The sequence below is a fragment of the Nelumbo nucifera genome, chromosome 6 (genome assembly GCF_055504915.1).
Source record: "Nelumbo nucifera cultivar China Antique chromosome 6, China Antique-T2T, whole genome shotgun sequence".
In the NCBI taxonomy this organism is placed as follows: domain Eukaryota; kingdom Viridiplantae; phylum Streptophyta; class Magnoliopsida; order Proteales; family Nelumbonaceae; genus Nelumbo; species Nelumbo nucifera.
Window position 1 is genome coordinate 13610391 of NC_142654.1, and position 12645 is coordinate 13623035.

The window sequence follows — 12645 nt, forward strand, 5'->3', positions numbered from 1 at the left end:
GATATTATCGACACATAAAATGTTAGGAATTGGGAAATATGGCCATGTTTGAAGTTTAATATCAATCCCAAATATAACATATTGGAATAGGTTAATACATGAAACTCTAAGGTCTCTTTGGTTTGCAGTTGGAATCGGAATCGAAATTTTTCAGAATCAGAATTGGAGTGGTCTATTTCCATAGTCTGTTTGGTTCAGACAAAAATAGGGAAATGGGAATTGGAATCAGTAGGAATGAAATTTCATTCCCAAGGGAGGGGTAGGAAATGACTAATCCCTCAAATGGGAGAATGCCAACCCAGCAGGAATGGGAATGGGATTTCAATTTTGTCCAACCAAACAATCGGAATCATTATAGCCCATTCCGATTCTGATTCCAGATCCCTATTCCTATGAACCAAATGGGGCCTAAGAGTATCACCTCTTTCATTTGGGCAACATGTAAAAGTCAACACAGAACCCTATTGATACTCTGATCTTCTCTCTTTCTTTGCAGCTCGACTAAGCGACCTACCTATTTCGGCGTCCAAGCTATTCTCCAGCAAGGAGCTACCAGATCATGCACCATCAACAGCAAAAAGTACAAAAGTTACAAATTAAAGCACACCCAAAAAAAAGTAAAAGAATACAACACTTCAAATGAGCATTTTCATAATTTTACATTAATGCTATGTTTGATTAGAAGGAAAAGGAAGAGAAAGGGAAAGGTAGGGAGGTGGGGAAATCCATACATGGTTTGTAAAGGTTTTCTTACCTTTCATTTTCCTTTCTCACTTTTCTCAATTTACAAATGAAAGTCCAAGGGTGTTAGTGTCACTACCCCAAAATACAAGGTGGTAGAGTGTAAGTCGCCCAAAAATAAAGGTTTTACTTTTAGCAACGAGCATTTTTTTGAGAAATTATCTAAAATTCACCATGAGTTTTTAACATTTTTCTTAAACTCACCACAACTTTTCAAAATGTCTAAAACTCACCATGTCACTAACTTGACGTTAAACAGACTAACGAGCATTAATATATTACCATTTTAACCTTCATAGAAAAATATAAAATATATACAAAATAAATTAACGGGTGTTAATATATTACCATTTTAATTTTTAGACATGAAAAAGGAAAAAGTTCAAAAAATATTTTCAAATATAAAATACATAAAAACATAGAAAAAACACAAAAAAAATTATAGAAAAAACACAAAAATTGTAAATAAATAACAAAAAGTAGGAAAATTTATAGATTGTATAAAATAAAAAATGTAAAAAACATAAATTACAAAAACATTGGAAATTATAAGAAAACATTAAAAATACAAAAAAAATTGTAAACTAAAAAAGACCATTTTTTCTCTAACTCACCATTCAAGGGTAATTTGATCATGAAAATTGTTATTTATGCTGACATGGACACCTCTGTTAAGAAGCACTAACAGTGCACTAATGGAAGGTAAGTTTGGAAAATAAAAACTTACTGACATGGTGAGTTTTAGACATTTTAAAAAGTTGTGGTGAGTTTGAGGAATGTTGAAAATTCATGGTGAGTTTTAGACAATTTCCCTTTTTTGGGGAAAATTCCCAATTAATATCCTATACTTTGCACCTGTGCCACTTTGATCCCCAAACTTTAAAATGTGATAATTTAATACCCAAACTTTTAAAACGTGATAATCCAATACTTATCATTAACTAGTTGTTAACCAGTCATTAAGTGACATTTGAAAAAGACAAAAATGCCCTTTAAGTGTTATTTAATTTTCTTTATCAGCCAATCTAAACATTGACAAAAAAATTAACGGTCCCAAATCCTTGTCTTTTCCATTCAAGAAAGTTGGGGTTACGTTTGAATGGGCATTTGGTGACCCCAACTTTTCTTAAATAGAAGAGTCAAGGATTTGAGACTATTAAATTATGTCAATGCTTGGATGGTTAGTAAAGAAAATTATATGACAATCGAAGGGCATTTGTATCTTTTTCAAATGCCACTTAACGGCTGATTAACAACTAATTAACAGCAGGGACCAAAGTGGCACTTTTTCAAATGCCACTTAACTGGATTGTCATGTTTTGAAAATTCAGATATTGAATTATCGCATTTTAAAGTTAAGGGACCAAAGTGGCAATAGGCCCAAATTACAAGTATTAATCGGAAATTTTCTTTTTTCTTTTATTTTTTTTTCATCTCATCTCATGATTCATCGCCAATCAGGAAGTAGAGATCTTTTTCACTTCATCTGTTTATAAATTATAATTCCTTGTTTCTGGCGGGAAGAAATGGGATCGGAAGCTCCTATTCTGCCCAAATGGGCTTCAGAACCATGCATGATGGGCATCGATGAAGCCGGAAGAGGCCCTGTTTTAGGTATTCTGCGCTCCTTTCTCTTCTTCTCTCGACTGCTTTCCCCATTTGTATCTACTTCTGCACATGCTATTTCTTTCTTGGATTTTCTTACTTTCATTGTTAAGTTAGTTTAATGATTCTTCGTTTTCCCCTCTTTCAAGGTCCAATGGTCTACGGATGTTTGTATTGCGCTGTCTCCTATCAGAAGATTCTTGCTTCCTTGAACTTTGCAGGTTTGGCTTTCCCTAACTTTGATTTGACATGGGTGTTATGCCATGAGTCTAATTGGTATTGTATTTCTTCGTGATGATTTATTTTCTGTCACTGACACTTATATTGTGATGAATTGGTTTTGATCTGTATCTCTTTCTCAAAGAGGTAGATTTTTCAAAACAGGTTATGTTGTGTTAAGTGTGGTGCGCTCACTGACACTTTGCAGGTTTTTCATTTTAATTTTCTGTTTATTAGTAGGTTTGGGGTTTATGGTTGTGTATTTGTCATTTGATTCTCTTGATAGGAGTCATTTCAAAGAAAGAAAGCAAACGAGGGCTGGAGATTATTGACCTATACAAGAGAAAAAAAAATTCATATATAGAGTTCTAGTTAATATGGACAAAAGCCTTCAAGCATAAGAGTTTTCTTTGCTAGTTTATAGGCCTATAACTCCTGATGAAGCTAATTGAACTTTGCTAGTTTAAATATTACTTTTAGCTTTCTAAAGGAGAAACAAACATACAAATTACAAAGATAGGAGTTGAGGTGGTGAGGAATGATCCAAGGACACAAATATAATAGAGGACATGGTCCTTGATGGAGTGGAATGGCAAAAGAGGATTCATGTAGCTTTCCCTAAATAGCTAGTGTGGGGGTCTGTTCAGTTGAGGTTGACTTAAAATCAGCAGACCTTTATCATACAAGTCTGGTAGGACCATAGGAATGACTTTTAAACTTAAGGAGGCCTATGCGTGTCAATTAGATTTCTATTCCTTTATTTTTTTGATAGATAACAGTAAAAGCTTTCTATTGCTTAATGTTAGAGAATTACGAAGATGTGGTTAGCCTCAGCTAACCACCAAGTGCATTACAATTACAGCTCCCTTTGATAAACCTATGTTTTCTTTCCACGTTTCTAATTTTCTTTATTGCCCATCAATTTTTCCCTTTGTTATGATGTTCTGATATTTTGAAAACTGTATTGATAAGAGGAAAATGAAATATAGAAAGCAAGAGTACAAGGTGATGGGATGCCATGTGCCCAAAGGATACCTCCATACATGGTTTAAAATGTCCATTAGTTTCCTAATATTTCCATGATATATTGTCATTTCCATGGAAACTGGCATGAAATATTATTGGAACCAACATATTCCCCAATGAAAGCTACTGGTGTTGTGTGGAGTGCAAGAGATAGTATTATTACATAAGTTGGTGATTATTTTAGAAATGTGGAGTAGCACTGATCTTGCCCATGCCCACACCCATCTAAGGCTACAACTTGGGGCGGGTTGGCCCAACCCAACCTGAAAAAGTCAGGTTGGGTTGGGCCGGGTTGATGCTTGGGTTAGAGTTAGGGTTGAAATTCATGAACCTAACTTTACTTTAGGTTGGGTTAGGGTTGGCCCATCGGGCAACCCGACCCAACAAGCACCAGACTCTATAGTGCATGTCATATAAAAATATATGTTATATATATGATATACCATATGTTGATTTGTTTAGATGCATGGTAGTTGTATGGCCCCACCACATAGTATCATGTCTTTAAGATAATCACTTCACTTAATCCTAATTTGAAAGACTAAAACTCTAATAACATGTTTTTTTTTTGAATATTTTATTCTTCCTCTCCTCTCTGTTGTTTGCTGCCCATAGCTTTCCGCCCATCTGTAGTTCTCTATCATAAGTCATAAGTCATAATAAACTATAGTCATTTCAAATACTTATTTTTCTGAATTTTGTACTAAAAGAACTAATAAAACATCAACAAACAAATACTAATAAAACATAGGATCAATATATGTAGTGAAATTTGAGTTAAGATCTGAGATTGACAAGCTCTACAAGATTTTAAGGGACGGGAAGAAGGTTTGGTTGGACCCAACCCAAGCCCAGCCTAGGGTTGGGTTAGGATTGAAGGAATTTAGTTAGGGTTATGGTTAGGGTTGGATAGGTTGGTTGAAGGCCAGGTTGGGTTAGGATTAGAACTTAGGGTTGGGCTAGGGTTGGCCTCAACCCAACCTAACCCAACCCAATTTGCAGCCCTATGCCCACCTAATGGACATGATTACCACTTTGAGCCAACTCAAAATTCTTTTCAAACATGAAGTTAAATCTTAGTTTTTAGTGTATGATAAATTATTTGGTTGATCAATTACTTTCTTTGAGTTTAGATTTTGTTTGAACCCACCCTATCATGTAGTTTTGATGATTTGGATCAAGATAATAATTTAAAAGGATCTATATTTGCATCTTTTATCATTACATAAAACAGCCATCTGTATTTTTGCATATTTCACAATGTTTTCACCATGTCTATAATTTTTACAAGATTTCCATATGACGCTTCCAACATATTTCCTATATTATGATTACTGATATTTCCATTGACACCAACATTTTAAACCTTGCCTCCATAAACAGTAAGATGGGTGCCTATGGACTATAAAGGAGGTAGAAACTATTTGATAAGACTGTCTGGGGGAATTCTGACCACACCCTCCAACTTGAAATCAGGAAGGACTAGAATCCAAATCAACAAATACTTGTCATAATTGTCAGGTTCTGATCCTTTAGTAGTGACTGTGAGTCTCCTTTTTTTACAAATAAGATTACTTCGGGCAAATCTACTTTCATATGCAGCCATGAATGTATTGTACTTCTATCAATTGCTTATTCTGTTAAATCAATGCTTTGGTTTGGTTAACACTTACTAGGTGAAAATCTTCTTTTGAAATCTCTTTTGGTTTTGACTGTTCTATTTTGGATAACCTCTATGGTTCCTTTAATCATATCTTTTATCTGTTATCCTTTGTCTTTGATGATCTATTTGCTATTCTTTATCAGGAACTTATCATTTTATTTAAATTATAAAAAGAATGGAGTACAATCTGAGATTGTGCAGAGCACCCCTTCCCTTTTGAGCTAGCCCCTGCTACCTTCATTGCTTCCTTCATGATGCTTCTGTATTTCCAAGAACCCAGATGTTATTTTTGTACCAGTGTATCTTTGAAGTTTGAGTTTTTCCCAATCTCAGCCCATTTAGCACTGAAATGCTCTTGTGAGTCTCCAAAGCTAATTGGGCCAGATAATGTACTAAGACAACACTATTTTTGTCTCTAAACACTCCCCCTTGTGCCTTATTCCTGAAATTCCTAGGTTGCAGAAGCTGCAACCATCTAAGCTTAACTTTATTAAGTTATTTTCTGGTTGAGTCCATCATCCAAAAATCATCTATTTATTAATGATTTATATAATTTCTCATAAAACAATACTTTGGTAAATTTTGAAATTTCACCATTTATTTTATACAGATTCAAAGACCCTAAAAGAGGAAAAGAGGGAGGAGTTGTTCGAGAATTTGAAAGCTAATGAATCAATAGGATGGGCTGTTGATGTTATAGATCCAAGCGAACTCTCAGCTAAGATGCTAAAGAAGTTAGTATTCAACTTACAACTAGACTCAGCCTTGTACTATCTTGCACCCTCTAACAAGTGCATCTCTTTGCATGTCCGCAGAACCAAGATTAACCTTAATGAAATATCACATGACTCTGCCATGGGCCTCATTACTAGGGTACTTGCCATGGGAGTTCTTTTAACTGAGGTAAAATGTCTGACTTAGATGGAGGGTACCCTTAAAGTGCCCTCATTCTTGAACCGGGTCCTGGTCCATTTGTGTTGACCTTGAATCTTTGAAAACATCTTTTTGAGGTAGGCTTGATAATTTATTACCTTCTGCAAATTTGAGTACATTACCTAACAGAACTCATGTACTGTATCTCCTTTTCATTTTAGCATGTGACTTTAGTGGATTGCTATTGTAGTTGTTTTTCTCTTCTTTTTCTTTCTGTGTGTGTATATAGTTTGTGCATTGTAGGACAGACTACTTGATACCAAATGATATTGAACTGCTTGCTTTTATACCAAATTGATTTAGAGTAGTGTGACCCAAGGGGTGAATCTACAAAGGGATTAATCATCCAGAATAGGTTTTGTTGTCAGATGTCTTTGATAGATTAAAAAGGGGCTTATTTGGGATTGGGCCAAACAAAAGTTATTGAAATCCAGGAAAATCATAAAAGAGAAATAGGAATGTGTCATTTTTTATCGCTCTTTATCTGTTGAGTGGTGCTTAAAGGGGTGAGGGTTTTCTGGTTTCTGTTCAATTAGGGTTGGGTGTTCTTTAAGCGTGTTTATCTAGCTTGGTTGCTTTGGGTCTATGATTTGTTTTTCTTCATTTTTTAGGGTGGAGAATTTGGGTTCTTGTTGTTTCTTTTTTTTTTTTCTTTTGCCAAAAAGGGTTGGGTTGGGTTGGGAGCTTTTTGATTCTTTTCTCTCAGATGACTTCTGGTCACCTTCCTTGTATCTTTCGCCTTTTCTTTTACTAAATTTTATTTTACTACCAAGGGTCTCAAGGTTTAATTACTGAACTGCTCTGAACACAATTGATGTTGGATAAATTCAACTCAAAGAATGACAGAAATTTTAAACATAGGTTAACTATGACTAGATTCGTCAGGCCCTATATTTGGTCCCATTATTCTAAAAATGACAGAAATGCCCTACTGTTTAGAAACAATAAATAAATAAATAAATAAATAAAAATTCAGAAAGTTCCTAAGTCTAACTTCTTCGCTGAGGATGCCTGGGGTGTACTTTGCCCTCAAGGTTACCAAGAAACTCTCTACACACGAGAAGAAATGCATAGTTTTGAACTGCCTGCAATTTAAGATGGATTGCATGGAGTTAGGCTTCCCATTAACACATTATGTGTGTTGGACATGCTATACTTTTCAACATCCAAAATTTAGAAAGTCCTGAATTCAATATGCAACATTAGTGGATGCTTCATGTTTTAGAAAAGTCATTACGGGTTGGCTTTTCCAAACGATCTAGTCTTTTCTTGGGTGATGATTTATGTGCAACAGGGCATACCTATGCCATGAATACTCTTTTAATAGGATGACCCTGAATTCAATATGCAACAGCAGTGGATGGCATATTTTAGAAAAAGTCTTTAGGGGTAGTTTTTCCGTAAGACCTACACCTTTCTCAGGTGATGATTTATGTGCATCAGGGCAGACCTATGCCACAAGTGCTCTTTCAAAAACACAACCCTGTGTTTTCACTTTTTTAATAAAGGATGTGTCCAAGCATCAGCACTTTTCTTTTAAATCCCTCTGCCTTCTTTAATCCCTCTCTCCCTCCTAACTGGCTAACTACTGTAATCTATGAATTTATAGGTCTATTTGGATACTGTTGGGGATCCAGAGAAATACAGAATAAAGCTGTCTGAGAGATTTCCAAGTATCAAGTTCGTGGTTGCAAAGAAAGCTGACAGTCTTTATCCAGTTGTTAGTGGAGCAAGTATAGTTGCAAAGGTGATTGACGTTTGTCTCTTATTTGCATCTTCTGAATATTTCCTGTTAAAGGATTCATTGGCATCTAAAATTTTGTCTGTTTATTCTGATATTAAGGTGACAAGAGACCAGGCCTTGCGCAATTGGGTGCTTGATGAAACTGCAGAGAACATGCATAGGAATTTTGGATCTGGATACCCTGGAGGTTAAAAATGTCTTTGATTTTCAGATGTAGATCTCTCAAATCATTGTTAGTCTAAGTTTTCTCTTCTGGTGTGTGCTATGTTCAGACCCTGAAACTAGAGCCTGGTTGGAGCATCATAAACACTCTGTATTTGGATTCCCAACGCTTGTCCGTTTCAGCTGGGGTACATGCACTTCCTACTTCAAGGACATTGTTGAAGTCCTATGGTAAGCCTAAGCTCCAGCATGTGTGTAATGTGCATTTATCAGACTTTCTCATATCTGCATGTGTTAGTATGTGCTTTTCTGTCTGTTGAATACTTTGTAAGTTGCCTATATATCAATCTGAGTATTAGTGGGAAACGTCTTTATTTAATGATATTGGTGAACTACATTGTCTTCCATTCCATGAATTACAACAAGCTAATGCAAGTAGTTTATCTGAAAGGAACCCAGTTTATTGGACAATTAAAAATTTAGGTGCTCTATTACTTTTAGTCGACTTTCAGATAATGGCCATTAAAGTGAAGGTGCACTATTGAATGATACCAATTTATATGCAGTCCTAGTTTACTAGTTTATGTCGTGAAATATGGATATAATACATGAATGCCATCTTGCCAAATTCCCAACTCATTGTTTGACCTTTATGTTATTGTTTTAGGGAATCTGATAGTCTGGATGAAGAAGGCTCCAGTAATAGAAGCAACAAGCGCCAACTGAAGTTAAGTAGTGTTGGCTTCACCGGATGCAAGAGGAAGAGTGAGGAAATTGAATCAAGTGGAAAAGGTCGTTGTAAGTTTTTCCAGGCACGCAAACTTGAGCTGGTCAATCATTTCTAAGCAGAAGGGTTGAACCTCTTATTTTCTGCTAATCTTCTGCTATAATGGAACACATGATCAGATTATCTTGATAGAAAATCTTGTTATTGGCTTATTCTAGGAAGAAACCCACTCCTATTGAAACTTAGAAAATGAAAACAAACGTTTGGAGAAGAAAAAGCAAGTCTTAATCAAGTAAAATGAAGTTGTAATTGAATCCTATAGCAAGGGTTTATCCAAGGGCTATGAATTTTTACAGGTTACAGAAGGGCGACCCTATCATTTCACACCTTCTGTTGTGCTTTCTTTTATTACCTTTCCTGTTACTAAAATAACCCCATGGACCAATTAACGCTCAGATAACTGCATAAAGAAAATTGATTGGCTGACCTAAGTCTGGATGTGATGAAGACAGCCTGGCTGAGTCGCGTACAACCCAATCAATTCACAGTATCTATATCCCTCTCTTTCTCTGCGCATAGTCCACTGAGAAAACTTTGCTGAAATTGGTCAATAATTTTAAGTTTTGAACATTGGCCATGACGAGATTCCCCGCTCCTAATGAAATGTGGAATTTTCCACTACATGCCAAAAATTTAGTTTGAATAAAGTAATGCATGGTTCCTCTCTCTCTCTCTCTCTCTCTCTCTGCCATGCCATATGGATTGTAAACACAGAAGGGGTCTCACTCCCATGATATCCACTTCCAGAACTTTTCATTTTTCCTGACAATTTATGATATAAAATATTAATGGGAATGGTGTTATAAGTTATTACTTTAGCTTTAAAAACTTGGGAGGCATGTGAATTCCAAATCTGGAATAATCTATTCATCTTGATTACTAAAACCATTACCAATAAGTGCTTGTGACCTTGTATTCGTCAGTATCCTCTTGCTTATAAGTTATCACAGGATCTCACTAATTATTCTTTGAATTAATTACGATAATTAACATCTATATGTACTTTCAAGTCAACCTTGTGATTGTTATTCTGAAAGGTTTAAAAATATGGCAACGTATCATATCATACTATACATATCAATTTTGAATCCACCTGTAAGTTGGTGTGATCTTTTATGTTAAAACATGAGAATCCCTCTTAACTTGCCTTTGTTTTGGTGTAGGCTAAGTGGAAATTGGTTATATAATGTTAACGTATATCTTTTCTCTCTCACACATGCACATGCCCTTATATAACCAACCGTCCAACCCAATTTTATGGGGTCTGGGTTTTCATTATGTTTCCTGATTATAATTGGGTTGAGATTTATATATAAACAGATGGGTTCAACTATGATACCAGAAAGACCAAAAAACTTATAGCCAATCAACTGGTATCATAAAGGGGGTGACCGATCAGGTGGTGTTCATCAAAATTTACAGAGGTGCTTTGATTGGTCAAAGCTCTTCTTGTACCATATCTTTCCGGTATCATAAGTTTGCACTCACGCACACACACGGGTCAAATAAATACGTGGTAAACCTTAAATATGATATTTGATTTAATTTTTATGACATGCATATGGCAGACAGATACCTTCAGCTTAATTCCTATTTTTCTCAAGATATACTTATAATATTATATGCCCAAATGTATCAATTTAACAAATAATAATGTTTATTTATCAGATTAGGACCAGGTCTAGCCCGACTGGACTTGACCCATTGACAGCACCAACCTAGCTCCAGGTGCATCCCCACTTTTTTTAGTGGATGAGTTGCATCCTAGCGTTTATTTGTCTAACTGATTTGAACAAAGTATTTGCTGAGTTTATATTAACACTGGTAGTTAAGTCCATAAATAGGCCTTCTATTAGCTAACATCCCCTCATTTAGCTGATTTTGACAAATTGTTTGGTAAGAGCAAGGACTGTCATTTAATACTGGTAGTCCTAAATCGAGCTTGAGTGGTTAGCAATAGAATATCTTCGAACCGATTATGACTACGGTATTTAAATCCAAAAACCCATAAATAAATATTGTACGGATTTGCAATTTTCTCATATTTTGACAGAATATTTTATTAGTCTAGCTTATAGTAGTTGTCATTGAAGTCCACAGGTCGGCAGCTCCTTGTTGAGTGGATTTTGACCATTTTCTTGCCGAGACTGGCTTCAATTTTGGTTCGGTGAAAGTGGGTCATGGCATTTACTACGATTAGTCCATGAAATGATCATCACCATACCATAGTTTACACTATCAAGATGTCGTTGATGAGTTAATTGGTTAATGTTCCATAGTTTAAAGAATATTTATTTGATCAAGTATTTTTGTTGGATTTGTCTTACGAATCACGGGATATCATTTTGAGATTTAAGCTTAATTACTTCTTTCATTTTGAGTGTGGGTTTAAATCTTGTGAATTTTTTATTCCATGATGGCCTTTCTTAGTTTTTTTTTTTTTTTTAATACTAGGGTCTGTGTAAGGGCTGGCAATGGGTCAAAGACTTGGTATGGATATACCCAGATCCAATCTTGATGCGATTATTATTTGGATCAGATCCGGACATTACATATGTCAATAAAAGCAAACTAAAATTGTCTCTCATTCAATGATAAAAAGCCAAAATTGAGATTTGAGCTACAGTCTTCAGCTAAAAATATAATCCGGTAAAGTTGGGTTCAGATTCAATCTGATATAGAATGGTCTACTATATAAGGTTGTGCTCGTACTGTATTCATCTCGTGGATGGAAATGTTCCTTTCATCAGTTCATCTCTTAAATTCTCATCGTTGGGTATTTTTCATGGACGATGCCTATCTATATATTAGTGTAGAAATGGCAACGGGGTGGGAATCTTCTGATTCTAAAATTAACTTTCATCCTTATCCCTGATCCTTATTGGGAATAAAATTAGTATTCCATCCCCAATCCCCGATGGGGATGAATTCCGTATAGGGACTCGAATTCCTGAAATGTTTTTAAATAACATTATTTAAAAATAAATAAATTTATTTAAAATAAATAAATTTATTTAAAATAAATAAAATTATAAATTATAAATAATATTTTAAATGGGGTGGGATGGGACCTCAATCCCCATCCCGACCCCATAAGATCAAGAAAGTCGGGTCCCATCAAGGATGGAAAAATTGCCATCCCTACCTACATTAATGTGATGTGGACGGATCCATGCCATCCAAAATCTCATCCATATTATACAACATGCCTTAATTGACTTAATATGATAATATCCAAGACGTACACGATCAGATCCACTACTAATCCCAAGCATGTTTTCAAATTTCAAAATACTCTCCCTCTCAGAAGCTAGATAACATTCAATCTACGGCTTTTTGTCCCATAAGGGAAAAAAGGGAAGAGAAAGAAGAAAGTGTGTAGCCACCTTACTGAGTAGTTTGCAGAAATTGGGTAAATTGCACATGGAAAAAAAGGCAGCATAGCAAAAAAGCAATTAGACTCATCACTACTCATTTTAGTACCTTTGTTTTAATTTGCCTAATAACCTTTTGTTTGGGGCAGATAGTAGAAGTTAAATTTTGATAACATATTATTAATTAATATCTTATATTTAATTACATATCTGCATAGCATGTGCTTCACACTATAAATCTAAAATCCTGAAAATGTAGTTTAGTGGAGCTTATGAGTAGTGGGTGGTCAAAATTTGAGTGTAGTGCATGATTGCTAAATGGTGGAGAGAGAGAGAGAGAGAGAGAGAGACTCAAATAATGAGCGTGAATCATACACCCACCAGATAGGCA

General features: G+C 35.3%; 1 protein-coding gene across 1 annotated transcript; it reads left to right on the forward strand.

Annotated features, from left to right (window-relative positions):
• The first annotated feature begins 2197 nt into the window (after positions 1-2197).
• LOC104589003 (Polynucleotidyl transferase, ribonuclease H-like superfamily protein) lies at positions 2198-9204 on the forward strand. Its single transcript, XM_010247166.3, has 8 exons — positions 2198-2355; positions 2496-2567; positions 5865-5988; positions 6070-6157; positions 7797-7934; positions 8031-8118; positions 8204-8324; positions 8761-9204. Exons 1-8 carry the CDS (start codon positions 2268-2270, stop codon positions 8936-8938), a joined length of 897 nt encoding a protein of 298 aa, XP_010245468.1. The 5' UTR covers positions 2198-2267; the 3' UTR covers positions 8939-9204.
• Positions 9205-12645: the final 3441 nt, after the last annotated feature.